The sequence below is a fragment of the Sminthopsis crassicaudata genome, chromosome 5 (genome assembly GCF_048593235.1).
Source record: "Sminthopsis crassicaudata isolate SCR6 chromosome 5, ASM4859323v1, whole genome shotgun sequence".
NCBI lineage: Eukaryota > Metazoa > Chordata > Mammalia > Dasyuromorphia > Dasyuridae > Sminthopsis > Sminthopsis crassicaudata.
The window spans coordinates 269,236,344-269,257,675 of record NC_133621.1 but is presented as its reverse complement, the minus strand read 5'-3'; the positions used below and the strand labels follow the sequence as shown (position 1 = coordinate 269,257,675).

General features: G+C 34.1%; 1 protein-coding gene and 1 pseudogene across 1 annotated transcript in view; one reads left to right on the top strand and one right to left on the bottom strand.

Annotated features, from left to right (window-relative positions):
* LOC141543986 (dnaJ homolog subfamily A member 1-like) overlaps positions 1-21,332 on the top strand; it is a 231,113-nt pseudogene that overhangs the window by 182,600 nt on the left and 27,181 nt on the right.
* Positions 1-21,332, bottom strand: part of LOC141542725 (putative ankyrin repeat domain-containing protein 26-like protein) — a 32,074-nt gene that overhangs the window by 4,805 nt on the left and 5,937 nt on the right. The window contains exons 3-5 of the mRNA XM_074267302.1: positions 6,862-6,976; positions 6,507-6,677; positions 5,234-5,340 (exon numbers count right to left, since the gene is read on the bottom strand). Coding sequence (XP_074123403.1) covers positions 5,234-5,340; positions 6,507-6,677; positions 6,862-6,976 — 393 coding nt within the window. The remainder of the gene's footprint in view (positions 1-5,233; positions 5,341-6,506; positions 6,678-6,861; positions 6,977-21,332) is intronic.

Sequence of the window (21,332 nt, the reverse complement as noted above, 5' to 3'; positions counted from 1 at the left end):
TCACATTAATTTTAAATTAAATTATCCATTTTGTATTCTAGAATGTACTCTAGTTCTTCTTTGGCAACAAATTCTTTCCTTCCCCACTGAACTGAGATTATTCTTCTAATTTGCTTATAGTAACACTATGTCTAAATCATTAATCCATTCAACTTTGTCTTGATATAAGGTATTAGGTTAGGATCAATCATTTCTCTTTTTTTCATGATTTCTTTAGAATACAGGTAAGTAGAGACACTGCTGGTTCAAAGGGTATGCACAGTTTGATAGCCCTTTGGGCATAGTTCCATATTGCTCTCCAGAATTGTTGGGTCAGTTCACAACTCCATCAGTAATATATTATTGTCTCAGTTTTCCCACATTCCATCTAACATTCTTCATTATCTTTTCTTGTCATTTTTACCAATCTGAGAAGTCTGTAATGGTACCTCAGAGTTGTCCTAATTTGGATTTCTCGGACCAATAATGATTTAGAACATTTTTTCATATGACTAGAAATGATTTTAATTTCTTCATCTGAAAATTGTCTGTTTATATGCTTTAGCTACTAATCATTTGGTGAATGGCATGTCTTTTCTATAAATTTGGAACTCAAAACTTGTAAAAAGAAATGAAAAGGTTTAAATGTAACTGATAAATGAGAATAAATAAATTTTCAAAAAGAGATTATAGGAACTTATTACCAGGATAATACAAAATGGTCACATAGTATTTATACCAGGAATAGAGAGCAGTCTGAATATCAGAAAAAACAAACAGCATAGTATTTATACCAGGAATAGAGAGCAGTCTGAATATCAGAAAAAACAAACAGCATAATTGACTATATCAATAACCAAACTAACAGTAATCATATAATTATCACAATATATGCAGAGAAAAGCATTTGACAAAATATAATATTCATTCATATAAAACAACAACAACAAGAGGATGTAGTAATAAATAAAATTTTCCTAAAAATGATAAATATCATCTATCTAAAACCTTACTCAAGCATTTTATGCAATGGGAATAATATGGTAGAACATTTCCAGTAAGCTCAGGAGCAAAATGAGGTTGTCTCTTATCCCCACTATTATTTAATATTGTATTAGAAATGTTAGCTTTAACAATAAGAGGGGAAAAAAAAAGAAATGAAAGGAATAGAGTTGATAAGGAGAAAACAAAACTATCATTATTTGCAGATGATATGGCATGTTTAGATAATCAACTAAAAAATACTAAAAAAGAATTAACTTTAGCAAAGGTGGATACAAAATAAATGCACGTAAAAGACAATGATATAAATGGGATGACATACCAAAATTTATGAAATGTAATCAAAACAGCATTAAAGGTAAAATTTACTTCTCTAAATTCTTATATCAGTGAAATAGAATTGAAACAGATCAATGAATTGGGCCAGAAACGGAAAATAATAATAATAATAATAATAATAATAATAATAATAATAATAAAGACTAGTAAGAGAGCAAACTTAAAAATCACTAATTCAGTAACAAATGGAAATCCTTACAATCAAATATGAGATTCAAGAGATTTAAATTATTTAAAAAATGTAGTGGAAGTATTAAGCTAATAAATCTAATAATTACTTTTATGAAAAATCATTGAGATACATCACTAGTTAATTAGATTTTTTAAAAGAGTGTTGAAAACCAAATTCCACTATCAAAAAAATATGAAATTATCACTCATGAAGAAATTAAAGCAATTATTGGGAAATATTTTGCCCAATTATGTGCTAATAAATATGTGGAAATCAATGAATATTTAGGAAAATATAAATTACCCAAATTAACAGAACAGGAAATAGAATGCCTAATTAAATAACTACATCTTAGAAAAAGAAATTGAGTAAGCCATTATTGAACTCCTTAAGGAAAAAAAAAATCCCCAGTGCCAGATGGGTTCCCTTGGGAATTCTAATAAAGATTCAAAGAAAACTTCATTCTATGATTATATAAATTGAAAATAGGTGAAGGAGTCCTGCTAAATTCCTTTTATGCAACAAATACGGTGCTATACCTCAATAAGGAAGAGCTAGAGAAATAAAATTGTACACTAATAAAAGAAAATGATAAAAGTTGAAGAAAAGATAGGAAAATTGGGACATTTATGCATTGTTGGTGGAGTTGTGAACTGATCTAACCTTTCTGAAGAACAATTTGGAATTATAGCCAAAGGACAAGAAAACTATAAATACCAACAATGCTATGTCTGTACCCCTATGAGATTATAAAAAAGGGGGAAAACGTCCATGCACAAAAATATTTATGGCAGCCATTTTTGTGATCACCAAATATTGAAAACTGAAGAAATACCCTGAAATCAGAAACTGGCTGAACAAACTGGTGTATAAATGAAAATAATGGAATCCTACTGTATAATAAGAAATAGTGAATGAGCAGATTTCATACAAACTTGGAAAGACTTATACAAACTTATGTAAAGTGAAATGAGGAGAAAAAGGAAAACATTGTACATAATATCAAAAACTCTATATGATGACTAACTAAAATTAACTCAACTCTTCTCAGTAGCGCAATGAGCTAACACAAATAGAAAGGACTCTGGAAGGAAAACACTATTCAAATCCACTTAAAGAACTGATGGATTCTGGAGTTTGGAGCATATTTTTTCATTTAATTCTTTGTCATACATTTTTTTCCTTTTGATCTATTTTTTTGAAAACTAATGTGATTAATGTGAAAATGAGTTTTCCATGATAAAAGCACTTTTCTCACCTACATCATATTGAAAGAATGGAAGAGATTTAGAAACTCAAAATCTTGTAATAGTGAATGCTAAAATTATCTTGACATGTAATTGGTAAAACATAAAATGTTATTTAAAATAAAGTTAATATATTCAGAATAAAAGTTCAGAAAGAAATTATTAACATCTTTTGAAATTTCAGCTCAATGAAAATCCAATTTATTACTATTCAATATTTGTAATATTTCTTTCACTGGGAAGTGATCTTTTTTACTCTTTTGGAATCTTTCCTTCTTTCAAATGTTTTAAAAATTATTCTGAAATATCTCTTGCACTTTTGGGAGGGGGCTTTTTCTCTCATGTATTTTTTTATAGGCATCTAGTTCGGGTCTTGCCACTCTTCCTGCAGACTTTTGAATTTACCTTGCCTCACAGAGAATTTTAGATACTAAACTGGATGGGTTCAAATGTCCCACTATTGGTCATAATGAAAATAGAAATATTGACGATTCTGTTCAATTTCATATTTATTCATTGTCACTCTTCCAGTTTTGTAGACAAATGCTTTCAGAATGATCTGGCTTGTCTTCATGCAAAACAGCTTACAGGCTTATTCTCTCCTTAATGGCTTTTCATTTCTTTGCAAAGCAATACCAGTCTTCATCTTCTAACTTCAATTTTTCTTTTTAATAAATTGTGTTGTTCTGAGCTTGAGCTAATTTTAGTGCTCACATCTCTCTTTATTGCAGAGATGATATTTCCCAACTGATGCAGTTTTTGGGCTATTTTGGCTTCCTCTTTTGGATAATGGTTTAGTATTGACTGAAGTTCCCATTTTGGAGGATTTGATAGCTTGTTTAAAAACAGCAGATTATAGCTGTTATATCCCTTTCATATTTAGGCTTTCTCCTCATTTGCATTAATTTTTATCTTAACAGTGGCCAGTCTATGATCTCAATGTCCATAACCATCTAATTCTGAAATTATTCCAACGATGGTAACCAGTCATTTTTGTTTGTTAGGATGATATCAGTTTTGTTTTTGGGAGTGGGTAGTTGTAGTTGGGTTTTGTTTTGTTTTTGGTGATATCAAAAATTTTTCTTTCATGCAAATGCTAAGATCAAACAAGATCCTATGACACCTTCTACCAAAGAGATACTTTTTCCCCAATAAGTAACAGCATTAAGCTAGATGTAAATAATGAAGTATATGTTCACCTAAGGTATTTGCCAGTGGATTTTAGGATGCTCTGGACAGAGTCCAAATAGAATAGGTTGTATATGATGGAAATAATTTCCAAATACTTCTAGTTCGAAATGACATTTTGCTGACTGTATCAAGTCTTGGAACATGAAAAAATCCCACATTCAGTAAAAAGAGATTGATTAAAGTTTCCACACAGAAAAAGTAGATAAAAGTAAGAATTTCCAGATTCTGTGTAGTTTAATGGGCAGCCCCATCTACTTGGTTTGTCTATATGTTTGTAGATGTGTTTCTATGTATAGTTATACATGCACACACCAAAGACTGCATGGGCACTGAACAACAACAATGCACTGGTCTCAAAATTGTTGGGGAAAGGAGAAACAATTGGATGTCATTTGAGAAACTTCACAGCACTTCTAGTGGTCACATTGCCACATTTTAGAAGTAATACTATTCTTTCAGGAATTATATTTGGCTATAGTAATTTTTTTTTAAATCCCAAACCCAAACACATGATCTCAAAAGAATGAAAATTATAGATAATTCCGAGGATCCATAGACATATATGTGGTGAATATAAATAGATGTAGGCAATAATGACTTTGGTATAGTAAGTGATGTCAAAGACATGAATGAACAGAAAGAGAGGTGGACTAATCTTGCATTGAAAATAAAAATTTTCACTGGTCCTCAAGTATTAAAAAAACCAAGAGAATAATTCACTATGTTTCCTGGATTCTTTATGAAGAACAATAAAAGTCCTGTAGGAGCAGATTGGATACAAGGATTAAAAGAAGAAAGTGTCATGAGAATTCACATTCTTGATTAAAGATCAAGGGTCCATTCAAAATATTTCATAGAATTATCATGCTTTTATTTAGTTGCATTTGTCAATGTGCATATTCTTAAGGGAAAGTGAAACAAGTAATAACATGAAATATATGCTACGATCCTCATGAGTGACATTAAGATTATTTCATAAAGAAAATCAATTGAATGAGAGTACAAAACTTTTGTGTAATAATCTTAAATAATTTAAAGTCAAGAAAAAAAACCTGCAAATAGTAATCACCAATAAACAAATGCTTAGTATGCCTATAGGAAGTGTTTTCTCTCTTGCAGAATCATAAATAAAAGTTTTTCTTTTCATAGCCAGTGTTTGTTGACATTTTTCACCTCTTTGCAATGATATTCAATTTCAATCACTGTTGTTTACTAAGAATTCCATGATGTAAATTCCATGACTTAATCTTATTCTTTTAGAAATGTTATTTTTTTTTTCAATTTTAAGTTTTAGTTACTGTACCTTTTACCATTATCTAAGGCATATGCATTTGCTCCATTCTTTAAGAGCAAATCTGCCATGTTGATGTTATTTCTTGAAATTGCCAGCAAAAGTGGTGTGAGGCCTTCCTGCAAAGTTAAAACAAAGATATTGTTATATTAAGCAAGAATTCTATATTTAATTCAATTCAGCTTATAACATTTTGTGAACATCTTGTGAATTTGCTAATGTACATATTAAGGAAGTATGACACAATGGAACACCAGAGTTAAAAGACCAGGGCATAAATTCTTAATTAATTAATTCCTTTGTGATCATAAAGCAAATGATTTCACCTCTCTTGGTCCTAAGTTTCTTTACCTGTAAAATGATACAGTGAAACTAGAGATCAGTGGGATTCCTTCTAGCTCATAATATATAACAATATTTTAAAAGACAGAAATTCAGAATTTGTCGTGACCATTTCATATTATACCATGAGTGTCTTCCATTCTTGTCACTTTCATTTCTTTTTTTTTAATTAATTGTATAATTATAATATTTTTGACAGTACATATGCATGTAATTTTTTTTACAATATTATCCCTTATATTCCCTTCTGTTCTGAATTTTCCCCACCTTCCCTCCACCCCCTCCCCTAGATTGCAGGCATTCCTATATATATTAAATATATTATAGTATAACTGAGATACAATATATATGTGCAGAACTGAATTTTTATTGTTGTTGTTGTTATTGCAAAGGAAGAATTGGATTCTGAATGTAAAAATAACCTGGGAAAAAGAAAACATGCAGTTTCCACTCATTTCCCAGTGTTCCTTCTCTGGCAGTAGCTGATTCTGTCCATTATTGATCAATTGGAATTGGATTAGATCTTCTCTATGTCACTTTCATTTCATAATCAATTATTGTCCAAATGAAGCCAAACTTATTTCCACAGACCTCTACTAAAAGAAAGCTATATCCTGGTTGGGTTTAAAGTTGACTAGTTATCTTTACCATTCCTCCTGAATGTATAAATTCAAAACAATCACAACCACAACAACAATAAACAAAACAAATGTTTTAAAAATTTGCCTTAAGAGGGTTAAATCGGGAAGAAAGCCATTTGCCTAGTATTTTCCCTCTCTTACCAACATTCCTAGAAAGAAAATGACTTTAAATGTGTAGTCATTAGGATAAAAAAAATGTACATAAGAATTTGTTCCTGTGAAAATTTTGTCTCTGTGTAGTGATACCTAGTAGGAACAAATCGTTTAAAATCTGTTTTATTATACAAGAGGTTAGCTTCTACCTTATTTTTTGCTTCAATATCAGTTGGGTATTGAAGTAGTTTTTTTGCCTTGAATTCATTATGACCGAGGACAACATAGTGAAGTGCAGTGTTATTGTTGCCATCCCCAAGATTAGGGTCTGCACTATGTTCATGCAAGATTGTTGCACACTCCTGCTGACACTCTATTGCCTGTAGATATAATATACACAAAGATATAACAAAGCAATATAAAATTTAGTATATTCAAGCATCATTAGGGATATTTAAAGAAGTTAGCAAAAGCTACTAACTTATTTATTAACTTTTAATTTTCTTAATCACAGAAAGAAATCAACATGCATTTCATTGACCATCACGGTTAACCAATACATACCTTTATTAACGGTGTTCGCCTGTCATTGTCCAACAAATTTAGTTTGCAATTTTTCTCTACTATGAGAGATACAACATCAGGATGTCCATTGGCACAAGCCAGGTGAAGAGGTGTGCTACAAAAATGAGAGAGTAATATGATTGTTTGATAATGTACTACAACAATCAAAATTTTCCCATTCTTAGGGTAATTTTAATGTAATATGCATTATTATTCTTATACCTAAATTGTAAATAATTTCCAAAAATAAATGGGTACTACTGTCACCTAAAGAAATACAAAATATGCATTAAATCTCATTGCTGGTATGGTAGACAAAATTGCCAAGGATGGATGGGTAGGGTGGAATATATCCAGTAGGTAGATTTACATTTCATTACAGATTGCATTAGAAATTTGCTCAGTTTCTGACCTGTGCTAAATCACCTTTTCTCAGGCAATTTGCTGACCCCTTGCACCTTGGCACTAACCATATTGATGGGAAACAGAGCAAAGATCCAAGGGGCATGACCCTTGGCAGACCAGAATTCATGAGTTCAAGAGATCTGCCAGCCTCAGCCTCCCTGATAACTGGGATTGCAGGTGGGTTTCACCATTAAGATATTCATGCGCAATTACAAAATATTTAACAAAGCAGCTGCCTCAGGAAAAAAAAAAAAACCTTATACATTTGTATATTATACCTTTGTACAAGCACATTATGTGCTTATGTGTGCATTCTCTACTAATGCTCACTGAAATGCAGACAGTATTGTACAGATGAAGGGGCTCTGTTTTGCTACAGGCTATTTCACAGCATAAGTTTTTGGTAGTTCTACCATGCTGGAAAGATTAGAAGTAAGAACCTGCTATGTCTGCTTTTCATGGATCAGCATAATTAATGTCATAAAGATATCACCAATGTCAAATGAGGATGAATTTTCTACAGATAGTGTATTTCAAAGTGCATCTTCTAGGTTTAGTCATTTCAGTCCTGTCTGACTCTGTCATGTTGGGTTTTCTTGCTAAAATATTGGAGTGGTTTGCCATTTCCTTCTCCAAATCATTTTATGCATAAGGAAACTTGAGAGACACAAGATTGAGTGACTTGGCCAGAGCCACATAACTAGTATGTGAGACTAGACTTGGAATTCAAAAAGATTAGTCCTCATGATTTCAAGCCTAGCATTTCATACATTCAAAAGCTTGCTGCCCATGGCTGACCATCTACCAAGTTATAAAGAGGTTATGTTATGTAATGGTGGAGGAAATACCCAAAACAACAAAATCATGTATTATTGAAGTAATGAATGTTCATATAAATATTTATATAAGTTTCTTTTCTTTTTTTTTTTCATTTTTTTTTAATGCCTTCTTCCAGGCATAAGAAGGCCTGGAGTATCTAAGAGTATTTGGATAGTCTTAGATATCTAAGGATCTAAGATAAGTAGATGGGAAGAGATTTCTTGTTCCCCCATTCTACCAACTGCAATGGTTGATATACTTAAAGGTAGCTTGATAAGGAAGAAAACTAGTAACTATTATGTCTTTACGATGTCCCAGACACTATGTTTAGCGCTTTACAAATATTACCTCATTTGATCTATGTAATAACTCTGGGAAGTGGGTATTATTATTGTCCTCATTTTACACTTGAGGAAAATGAGAAACAAATTTGTTCAGGGTCACACAACTAGAAACAACATGAAGTTGAATATGAATTAAGGTCTTTCTGAGTTGTTGGTACAAATTAGTAATTAAATTAATAACTAAACAAAACAGAAAAACAATATAATAATTTTGCATCTCTTAAAAATTAACTGTTAATTTTAAAGGTTTAATTAGAAAAGGAGGAGATGAGATGCACCTTTTATTATTGAGATTATGAAGACAACTTTTAAAAAAGTGAGATTGGTTAATTCAGTTTACACTACTTTTTATCTTTCCTCCTTGCTTATCACCTATGATATAAAGGTAGGCCTTTTTACTCAAAAATGTGATAAGCAAAATAAAAGAGAGGATAAAAACATGATATTCCTGGGAAAGACCTGGCAGAAATCGGGAAGTAGGTTAAAAATGTATTTTTCTATTTATGAAATTACTTAAACAGGAAATTGAGTTATGAGTAATGAAAGGAAAGAAACAAAGCAGCATAAAATGTTCATATTAGAGGAAGAGAAAATATAAAAGGAAGATACATGATAAGCCATCATACTGACTGAGTGGCATAAGGTTACAAGGGCAACTTGGTTGCTGTGCATTTTAGGGGAGAATATAACCATAAAAGTAGAGGGGAGAGGAAAAGAATCTGAGACAGATTTCAAGGACTTCACAAGTGGCTGATGTTTACAAATTCAATGTTAATAATTTGAGTTTGTCTATATATTAAGTGTAGTCAAACTTAAAAACTGGTGTATAATTAAATAGTAATACTCTGTTGAGGCTCAATTAGCAAAGGTTCTCTGATCATCATTGAACACATTGGAAAGTATCTCAGTCTTGAAAAGGGACTAACATTTTCTTTTGTCATACTGAATAGCTGTAGGATTTTCATTTTTCTTTAGTTTTAGAAAATATTTATATTTTAAACCAGTGATTATCTATACTCATGTCCATTGTCATAACTATGTTAAACTAAACACACCAAAAAATTACACACACACACACACATACACACACACACACACACACACACACACACACACTTAATTACTTATATGCTGAGAACCTAATTAAACTGCAAATCAGTTTATCCAGCAGGGGAAGGTCAGTAAGGATAGTCAGCCAATTACAAGGCCTTTGGCTTCAGTCATTTCAATGAGCCAATACCTCAGTTGCTTTAATCTATGGGGCTTGTGTTACTTTTTTTGACTTTGTAAATGTTTAATCCCAAAACACTCATATATGGCTCAATATGCACAAGTACAATGCCAATGCCTTTATTTCTTAGTTTTTAGGATAAGACAAAATATTAAGATTGCAAATTTTATTTTGAAACTAATGAGTGATTGATGTTGGAAATGACTTGAAAATGTAAGTTTACATCAGGACAGGGTTTTATTATTTCTAAAAACACACTTGGGGGCACAGGATTCTGGGAAGATGGTGGAATATGTTGGTAAATTTCAAGCTGTCCCAATTTCCCCCACAAATAGAATAAATCTGTGCCTCAAGATGAATATAAACTGGTGAAAAACCAAAAAGACTTGGGGTAGAACAGGGGCCCTCTTGATAATAGGCAACTAGGTCTGAGGACCCCAAGCTGGGATTAACCTGTTTGTAGTGCAAAAAACATAGGAACAGTAAGTGGGGAACTCTCAAGATAGCTGGTTGTGGCTGCAGTCGTACCACAAAGGCTTCCCTTCACATACTACTTCCTGAGTGGGCTGAACCTTGGCTGTGTGGGAACACAAGCCAATAGTGTTGCTGAGAGGCAACCTGGATGAAAAGGAACCAACACCTGATGACTGCAGACACAGCTGGGAAGTGGCACTGCTGACTATGGACACATGCAAGAGCATGGAACTCCTGGTTTGGGGTTCCTGGTCAGAATGGAGAAATGAAGAGGAGCTTAAGGCACCATCTGCCCACCCCAAGAATAGAGATACTTACACTAATACCTCTTATTAAAAAAAAAAATGAAACAACAAATAAACAGAAGGCCACCTTTAAAACAGATTATTTCAATGGGGAAGACCAGGATTCATCTTTGCAGCAGAACACATTAGTTAAAAAAACAAAACAAAACAAAAAAAAAAACCAAAAAAAAAACAACAAAACAAAACACTTCTATCCCCAAAGCCCAAAGAGTAATGTGAAGTGGTTTCCTGCCCAGATAATATTTGTAGTAGAACTCAAAAAAAATCCAAAATCAAATAAGTCACATTGAAGAAAAACTAAAGAAAAAAAATTAAAACCATCCAAAAAAACCAAGAAGATTATGGTGGTGGGGTGTGAAGAAGTTAATTAATTAAAAAAGGAGGTACAGCATCTCAAGGATAAAAATAACTATGAAAATTAAAATTGGGCAAGGGGAAGTCAGTGAAGCTATGAGACACCAAGAAATTATAAAACAGATTTTAAAAATAAGAAAATAGACCAGATTGTGAAACAACTCATAAAAAAGCAATAGATCTATAGAGAAGATAAAGAAGAGAAAATATAAGAATTGGACTGCCAGAAAATAATGACAAAAAAGCACAACCTTGAAACAATAATGCAAAAAATAATCCTAGAAAATTGTCCTATAGTAATAGAACATGAGAAGAAAATAGAAATAGAAAAAATCCACTGATCACCATCTCAAAGAAAGTCTTTGTGGAAAACACATAGGAATACAATTGCCAAATATTGAAACTCCCAGATCAAGGAGAAAATTTTCCAAGAAAGATGGAAAAAAATTCAAATATACTGCAAATACAATTGGAATTGCACAAGACTTATAAGCAGCTACAATAAAAGATCACATGTTTTGAAATGGTATCTTGAGACAAGAAAAAAAATAGCTCTGAAGCAAAAATATTATATCCAGGAATATTATCTATAATTCTGAATGAAAAAAATGGGCATTCAGGATACAAAATAAATCCACACAAATCCTCAGCATTTTTATATATCACCAACAAAATGCAACAGCAAGAGATACAAAGAGAAATTCCATTCCAAACAAATGTTGAGAGTATAAAGTATTTGGGAATACATCTACCAAAGAATAGTAAGGAATTATATGAGAAAAATTAGGAAAAACTTGCCACAAAAATAAAGTCAGATTTAAATAATTGGAAAGACATTCAGTGCTCTTGGATAGGCCGAGAGAATATAATAAAGATGACAATACTCCACAAACTAATCCATTTATTTAGTGCTATACCAATCAGACTCCCAAGAAACTATTTTAATGACCTGAAAAATAACAAAATTCATATGGAAGAATAAAAGGTCGAAAATTGCATGGGAACTAATGAAAAAAAAGTCAGATGAAGGTGGTCTAAGTGTACCTGATCTAAAGCTATATTATAAAGCAGCAGTCACCAAAACCATTTGGTATTGGCTAAGAAATAAACCGATAGATCATTGGAACAGATTAGATACAAAGGACAAAAAAGGGTACATCTATAGCAATCTAGTCTTTGACAAACCCAAAGATACCAACATTAGGGATAAAAATTCATTATTTGGAAAAAATTGTTGGGAAAACTGAAAATTAGTATGGCAGAAATTAGATATGGATCCACACTTAACATCATATACCAAGGTAAGATCAAAGTGGGCCCATGATTTAGGCACAAAGAATGAGATCATAAATAGATTAGAGGAACAGAGAATAGTCTACCTCTCAGATCTGTGGAGGATGAAGGAATTTATGACCAGAGGAGAACTAGAGATCATTATCGATCAGAAAATAGAAGATTTTGATTACATCAAACTAAAAGGTTTCTGTACAAACAATACTAATGCAAACAAGATTAGAAGGGAAGTAACAAATTGGGAAAATATTTTTAAAAGCAAAGGTTCTGACAAAGGTCTCATTTACAAAATATATAGAGAACTGACCCTAATTTATAAGAAATCAAATCATTCTCCAATTGATAAATGGTCAAAGGATATGAACAGACAATTCTCAGATGATGAAATTGAAACTATATCCACTCATATGAAAAAGTGTTCCAAATCACTACTGATCAGAGAAATGCAAATTAAGACAACTCTGAGATACCACTACACACCTGTCAGATTGGCTAAGATGACAGGAACAAGTAATGATGAATGTTGGAGGGGATGTGGGAAAACTGGGACACTAATACATGGCTGGTGGAGTTGTGAAAGAATTCAGCCATTCTGGAGAGCAATTGGGAACTATGCCCAAAAAGTTTTCAAACTGTGCAAACCCTTTGATCCAGTATTGCTGCTATTGGGCTTATATCCCAAAGAAATACTGAGAAAGGGAAAGGGACTTGTATGTGCCAAAATGTTTGTGGCAGCTCTATTTGTAGTAGCTCGAAACTGGAAGATGAATGGATGTCCATCAATTGGAGAATGGGTTAGGTAAATTATGGTATATGAATGTTATGGAATATTATTGCTCTGTAAGAAATGACCAGCAGGAGGAATATAGAGAAGCTTGGAGAGACTTACATGAACTGATGCTGAGTGAAGTGAGCAGAACTAGAAGATCTCTATACACTTCAACAACAATACTGTATGAAGATATATTCTGATGGAAGTGGATATCTTCAACATAAAGATCCAACTCACTTCCAGTTGATCAATGATGGACAGAAACAACTACACCCAGAGAAGGAACACTGGGAAGTGAATGTAAATTGTTAGCACTACTGTCTATCTACCCAGGTTACTTATACCTTCAGAATCTAATACTTAATGTGCAACAAGAAAATAGTATTTACATACATATATTATATCTAGGTTATATTGTAACATATGTAAAATGTATGGGATTGCCTGTCATCAAGAGGAGGGAGTAGAGGGAGGGAAGTGATAATTTGGAAAAATGAATACAAGGGATAATATTATAAAAAATTACTCATGCATATATACTGTGAAAAAAAATTATAAATAAATGTTACTTTTCTTTCCAAAAAAAAAAAAAAAAAAAGAAAAGAAAAAAGAAAAAATGGGCATTCAAGGAACTTGCAAATTTTCAAGATTTTCTATTAATCAAAACCTAACTTAACAGAAAATGTAATATTTAAAATCCAATATCCAATATCAAAGAGCATTTTTTTGGTTGAAGCAATTGAGGTTAAGTGACTTTCTCAGGATTACAGCAAGAAAATGTTAAGTGTCTGAGTCCAGCTTTGAACTCAGGTTCTCTTGACTTCAGGGCTGGTGCTCTATCCACAATACCATCTAGCTGCCCCTCAAAAACCAGTTTTAAAAAACTCAACTTCGACAAACTTTTTAAATGGACAAATTGTTCATGTTTTTTACTACATGAGGAAAGTATGCTTTATGTTTACAATTTAAATCAACTATAGGGTAGCTCAAATTACAGATTGGCAGAGTAAAGTTATATAGTTGTATAGCATGTAATCATGCTATACAAATGAGATAAAGAGGAAGAATAGACACAAAGGCATTAAAGAGGGGCAGAGGACTCCTAGTTCTGAAAGCCTACTGACATCAGGAATGTGCTCAGTAAGCATCTATACATCACACACACACACACACACACACACACACACACACACACACACACACACACAACACAAACACACATACCATGAAGGGTATAGCACCCTCCAAAATCTATGAATAAATAAAGGAGGAGGGATGGGCAAATGAGAAAGCTAATGGTGAGGGAAGAAGATAAGGGAGGTGTTAGGATTACTAAGTGAGAACTCAGGTTGTCTGGACAGTGACAAGGTGAGAATTCAGGTTTTCTGGACAATTACAAGGTGAGAACTCAGGTTGACTTGATAGAAGGAGCAAGCTCATTGGCTGAAGTGGTTCTTCCCAGAAGCCCTTGCATTATCCCACGCCCATTCTCTGGGAGGATAAAAAGCAACAGTGGGCCTGGAAAGTGAGTCTACATGGAGAAGGATAAGAGCTGGAGGAGATTCAAGGAGAAGACTCTGCATTGCATCAGGCTTGTCGGGGCTCTCTGCACGAAGGGAAGTCACTTCTCTGGACAAGAATTAACAGCAATTGCCTGGAGACAACGGTTCGCTACAGGAAGAAGAATCTGTCGGAGAGATTTGAATAGAAGACACAGCAGATCTCTTCCCAGAGAGTGATCCGGCAGCTTCTAGAGACAACAGCTCGCTACAGGGAGGAATCCTAGATGGCAGAAGGTGAAGTGATTAATAAGCCAAGTTATGGCCTAGAATTTAATGAAAGGGTAAGCAGGCATAGGAAAGATAAATGTGTATCTGGACTATGTGTGTGTGTGTGTGCGTGTGTGTGTGTGTGTGTGTGTGTGTGTGTGTGTGTGTGACTCTGAATATCTACATATGTATACATAAATATATTACTTCTTAAATGATGCTTGCTTGACAGTGGTGGGGAGGATGAAACTGAGATATGTGTGTGTATATATGTATGCATATATTTTTAAAAAACACTTTTAATCACTTGTATATATTAACAAATTAATAAAAATACAAAATTCAATTTGGACAAGTGAATAATGTATTTGGAACAATCAAATTTCCATCCAGGATTCCACAGATTTTCAATATTTAATAAACAAAATGGTCCTTTGAAAAGTACATATGAAATGTAACTTCCCTATGTATAATTTTTGTGATTCATGGTTAAAGATTTTTTTTTGTGTGTTGTTTATGAAAATCAGGACAGTATGATGGACAGCTGCTAGTTTGCAAGACCTACTAGGCTCAAGTCCTACCTCTTCCACACATTGGCTATGTATAACCCTGGACAAGTCAGTTAACCTCTCACTGACCAAAGCATAAAATTTGAAGTTGCAGAGAAAATACTGACCTGCAGTAGTCACAGGAATTCACTCTTATTATCAAAGCACACAATCCAGTCTATATCCCATGAGAAACTTTAACATACACTTTTCATTAGATGACCATATGAGGTATACTGAGAGAACAATAAAGCTGATTCTATAAACTACACATGACAAACCAGTCTCCTTACATCTCAGTCATAACTTCATACCTGTTTGTCCATCTGTCTTTATATGGAAATGTTAACTTAAAGAGATTGGTATTATTTTCAAGAAATTAGGATTGTTGGATTGCAGGAGAATTCTTACTAGAATTATGTAAAGAAACATAAATTGAGGAGATGGTAAGCCTTTGCATATATCACAGGCAGAAAAGATTTTGAGCAAAGTGTAGGTTGAGTTGCATTTTTTGTGATTGCTAGTGTCTCTTTCTGCTCTATACTGTGTACAACCCATTTGGCCTGTTGTCTCTAGTTGTGTGATTGAGAAAGCAAGCATTTGCCCCTCCTAGCACAAAATACTCTTACTTCCTGACTCCAGGAATTTTCACTAGATGCCCCCTCCCCCAACTCATGGAATTCTCTTTCTCCTCTCCATCTTTTATCCTATGTGATAAGTTCAAGTCCCAACTAAAATCCTACCTTTTACAATTAAGGCTTCCCTAATTCCCCTTAACACTTAAGTATTCCGCTGTTATTTATTCCTAGTTTATCCTGTAAGGAGTAGCATATTTCTACTTCACTGTTTTCACATTGTATCCCCCATAGAAATGTGAATGCTTTGCCAGCAGGGCCTGTCTTTTACCCTTCTTTGTATTCTTATCTCTTAGCAGAGTGTTAGTTGCATAGTAGACACTTAATATTGGTTGGATAACAGTTCCTCACACCTAACACTCCATTTTCTCATACTAAGTCGCTTTACTGACTTTCTCTAAGCCTGCAATATTTCTCACTTCTGCCTCCTGGCTTCCTTCAAGTCTCAGCAAAAGTCTTGTGTTTATTTTATGACAAGCCTTTTCCATCTCTCTTAAAACCAGTGCTATTCTCATTGTTGGTGGAGTTGTGAAAGAATCCAACCATTCTGGAGAGCAATCTGGAATTATGCCCAAAATGTTATCAAACTGTGCATACCCTTTGACCCAGCAGTGATACTCCTGGGTTTGTATCCCAAAGAAATACTAATGCAAATATTTGTGGCAGCCCTTTTTGTAGTGGCTAGAAACTGGAAAATGAATGGATGCCTATCCGTTGGAGAATGGTTGGGTAAATTGTGGTATATGAATATTATGGAATATCACTCTTTTGTAAGAAATCATCAGCAGGCAGACTTACATGAGCTGATGCTGAGTGAAATGAGCAGAACCAGGAGATCATTATACACTTCAACAATACTGTATGAAGATATATTCTGATGGAAGTGGATATCTTCAATAAAGAGAAGATCTAATTCAGTTCCAGTTGATGGACAGAATCAGCTATACCCAGAGAAGGAACAATGGGAAATGAGTGTAAACTGTTTTCATCTTTGTTTTTCTTCCCAGGTTATTTTTACTTTCTGAATCCAATTCTTCCTGTGCAACAAGAAATTTGGTTCTGGGGGGGTGGAGCCAAGATGGTGTGGAAGATACACATGACTCTGGAACGTCCTTACTCCCTCACAACCAATTAGATAAATCAGCCTCAGAAATAGCATTGGACTAATAGATACCACAAGGTCTGGAAGCATGACTTACCAGCTGAAGAGAATCTGGAGTTTCAACAGAAAAGGTCAGTTCCCAGGGGAGGAAGAAGAGAGGCCAGCACAGATGGCTGGGTGCTAGCATACTGCACTGACTGCGCTGGGAGGGGATCTGAGATTAGAGTAGCCACTGAGATAAAAGAATCTGGCACAGGCTGGTAGCTCTTCTCTGCTTATAATATAGCACTTCAGAAGAGAAATCTAAACTACTTTAAAAATTCAAAGATAGATTAGATCTTCCAGGATACTGGGGGTGACTCAGCAGATTTCAGTACTTGGGGGGTGTGGCCCCTAGTTCCCACCTGAGACTAGTTAAGAGATTGAGAAGTGGGCGGATACGGCCCAAGGCAACACACACTGCCTAGCTCAGCTGGAGGGTGTGGAATTCAGCTCCAGAAGTCCCAGAGAAGCAGAACCTTTGAACTAGGGACTGAGGTTTCTGGCAGACACTTGCAGTTTGAGTGAAGGGGCTTTTCACGTCATCTGCTGCAGACATCCACGCCCCACTAGGACTCATAGGCTGGGCTTTGTGCCATCTTTAATTGTTCAATCTCAAACCTCAGGAAAGCCGCTAGAACACAGCGCCCTCAAGGCACAGCAGTGCTAGTCACCTCTGAGGCACTTCCAGGGAGGGGGTCGGGAACTCTCTCCCAGAGCTCTCTCTTAGCTCAGTCGCAGGAGCCGCTGCATCCATCCAGTCTGGGAGGAAGCTGGTAAATAAATAATTTTCTACCCCAGAGACAGACCCCAAAAGATTTTTCAAGTATGAGCAAAAAGCCCAGAAAAACCATAGATTCCTTCTACACAGAGAAAGAGCGGGTATCCAACCCCGAGGAAGTTAACAGCAGAGAGTCAGCAGATAACAACCTAAAGGGGAACGATTCCTGCCCCCCCCCCATCACATAACTCTCTCCTAGAAGAGACTATAAAAAAGTTAAGAGTTTGAAGAAAAATGGGGAAAGGAAAGGGAAGCTATGATAGAGAATAACAACGTCCTGAAATTGGAGTTGGAAAAAATAAAGAATTCACAGGAGATGCAGGGAAACAAAATTTGTGAATTAGAAAAGGTTAAAAAATCACAAGAATGTAGGATTTCTGAATTGGAAAAGATAAAAAAGTCTCAAGAAAATAGAATTTCTGAATTGGAAAAAGAAAATAATTCTCAAAAAAAATTAGGGAAATGGAAAAAAATTCAATAGAGCAAAATAATTCATTTAAAAACAAAATTGGGTATTTACAAAAAGAACTAAAAATTGTGAAAGAAGAAAATAACTCCTTAAAAGTCAGGATGGAACAAATAGAAATGAATGATTCACAGAGAACCCAAGAATCAGTCAAACAAAACAAAAAAAATGAGAAGATAGAGAACGTCAAATACTTACTGGGAAAATCTATAGACCTGGAAAATAGATCTAGGAGAGATAATCTGCGGATCATTGGACTTCTGGAAAACTATGACCAAAAAAAGCGCCTAGATTCTATTTTACAGGAAATTATCAAAGAGAACTGTCCAGAGATAATAGAAACAGAAGGGAAAGTAGATGTGGAAAGAATTCATCGAACTCCTTCTGAAATAGACCCTAAAAAAAGAACACCACAGAATATTGTGGCTAAGCTGCAGAATTACCACACAAAGGATAAAATCTTACAAGCAGCTAGAAAAAAACAATTTAAATACCAAGGTGCCACAATAAGGGTCACTCAAGATCTGGCTGCCACCACATTAAAAGATAGAAGGGCCTGGAACCTGATATTCTGTAAGGCAAAAGATCAAGGACTGCAACCAAGAATGAACTACCCAGCTAAGTTTAGCATCTTTTTTCCAAGAAAAAAGATGGTCATTCAATGAAATAGAGGTAATTTTCTAAGAAAAAAACCAGACTTAAACAAAAAATTTGATCTACATCCACAAGACTGAAGAGAAACAGAAAAAGGTACACAGAACCAAGTAGTCATGGATAATTTGATTTTACTGATATTAAAGAAAAAAGGGGGGTGTAGTAAAGTGAACGAGGTCGTTTCAGAAAAAGGGGAAGGAATGATAAAAAGAGGGAAACTACATCCCAGGAAGAGGCATAGAAAATACACCATGTATGAGAGAATTTAGTGAGGGGGAGAATCATTGTGTGAATCTTACTCTCATCAGAAGAGGCTCAAAGAGTAAATAATTGACATATATGTTTTTCAGAGAATTCTTTATCACCTCATTAAAAGGGGGGAGAGGAAAAGGGAAAAGGAAAAGGAGAATAAGGGAAGGGACTTGGAGGGAGGGGGGAGGGATACTAAAAAAAGGGAGGGCTGCGCATCACAAGGGTGGTCTGTAAATTAAATATCGGGGAGGGGGATCAGGGGGGTCAAGGGATAAAGCATAATCTGGGGATAATATGATGGCAGGAAATACAGAATTAGTAATTTTAACTGTAAATGTGAATGGGATGAACGCTCCCATCAAATGGAGACGGATAGCAGATTGGATCAAAAAGCAGAACCCTACAATATGTTGTCTACAGGAAACACACTTAAAGCATGGAGATACATACAGAGTAAAGGTAAAAGGTTGGAACAGAGACTATTATGCTTCAGGTAAAGCCAAAAAAGCAGGGGTAGCTATCCTTATCTCAGATCAAGCAAAAGCAGAAATTGATCTAGTTAAAAAAGATAAGGAGGGAAACTATATCCTGCTGAAAGGTAGCATAAATAATGAAGCCATATCAATACTATACATATATGCACCAAATGGTATAGCATCTAACTTTCTAAAAGAAAAGTTAAGAGAATTGCAAGAAGAAATAGACAGTAAAACTATAATAGTGGGAGATTTCAACCTTGCACTCTCAGATTTAGACAAATCAAACCACAACACAAATAAGAAAGAAATTAAAAACGTAAATAGAACATTAGAAAAACTAGGTATGATAGACCTTTGGAGAAAACTGAATGGCAATAGAAAGGAATATACTTTCTTCTCAGCAGTTCATGGATCCTATACAAAAATTGACCATATATTAGGACATAAAGATCTCAAAATTAAATGTAGGAAGGCAGAAATAATAAATGCCTTCTTCTCAGATCACAATGCAATAAAAGCTACATTCAGTAAAAAGTTAGGGGTAAATAGACCAAAAAGTAATTGGAAAATGAAGAATCTCATCTTAAAGAATGACTGGGTGAAACAGCAAATTATAGAAACAATAATTTCACCCAGATTATGACAATGATGAGACATCATACCAAAATCTGTGGGATGTAGCTAAAGCAGTAATAAGGGGAAATTTTATATCTTTAGAGGCTTATTTGAAGAAAATAAAGAAAGAGAAAATTAACGAATTGGGCCTGCAACTTAAAAAGCTAGAAAAAGACCAAATTAAACACCCCCAACCAAAAATTAAACTTGAAATACAATAATTAAAAGGAGAAATCGATAATACTGAAAGTAAAAAAACTATTGAATTAATAAATAAAACCAAGAGTTGGTTTTATGAAAAAGCCAATAAAATAGATAAACATTTGGTAAATTTGATCAGAAAAAAGAAAGAGGAAAATCAAATTGTTAGTCCTACAAATGAAAAGGGGGATCTTTCCACCAATGAAGAGGAAATTAGAGAAATAATAAGGAGTTACTTTGCCCAACTTTATGCCAATAAATTTGACAACTTAAGTGAAATGGATGACTTCCTCCAAAAATATAGGCTCCCTAGATTAACAGAGGAGGAGATAAATTGCTTAAATTGTCCCATTTCAGAAAAAAAAAATAGAACAAGCTATTAATCAACTCCACAGGAAAATATCCCCAGGACCAGATGGATTCACATGTGAATTCTACCAAACATTTAAAGAACAATTAGCCCTAATGTTATATAAATTATTTGAAAAAAATAAGGGATGAAGGAGTCCTACCAAACTTGTTTTATGACACAGACATGGTACTGATACCTAAACCAGTTCGATCGAAAACTGAGAAAGAAAATTATTGACCAATTTCCTTAATGAATATTGATGCTAAAATCTTAAATGAGATATTAGCAAAAAGACTTCAGAAAATCATCTCCAGGATAATACACTATGATCAAGTAAGATTTATTCCAGGAATGCAGGGCTGGTTTAGTATTAGGAAAACTATTAAGATAATTGACCATATTAATAATCAAATTAATAAGAACCATATGATCATCTCAATAGATGCAGAAAATGCATTTGACAAAATCCAACATCCATTCCTACCAAAAACTCTTGAGAATATAGGAATAAATGGACTATTCCTTAGAATAATCAGGAGCATATATTTAAGACCGTCATTAAACATAATATGCAATAGAAA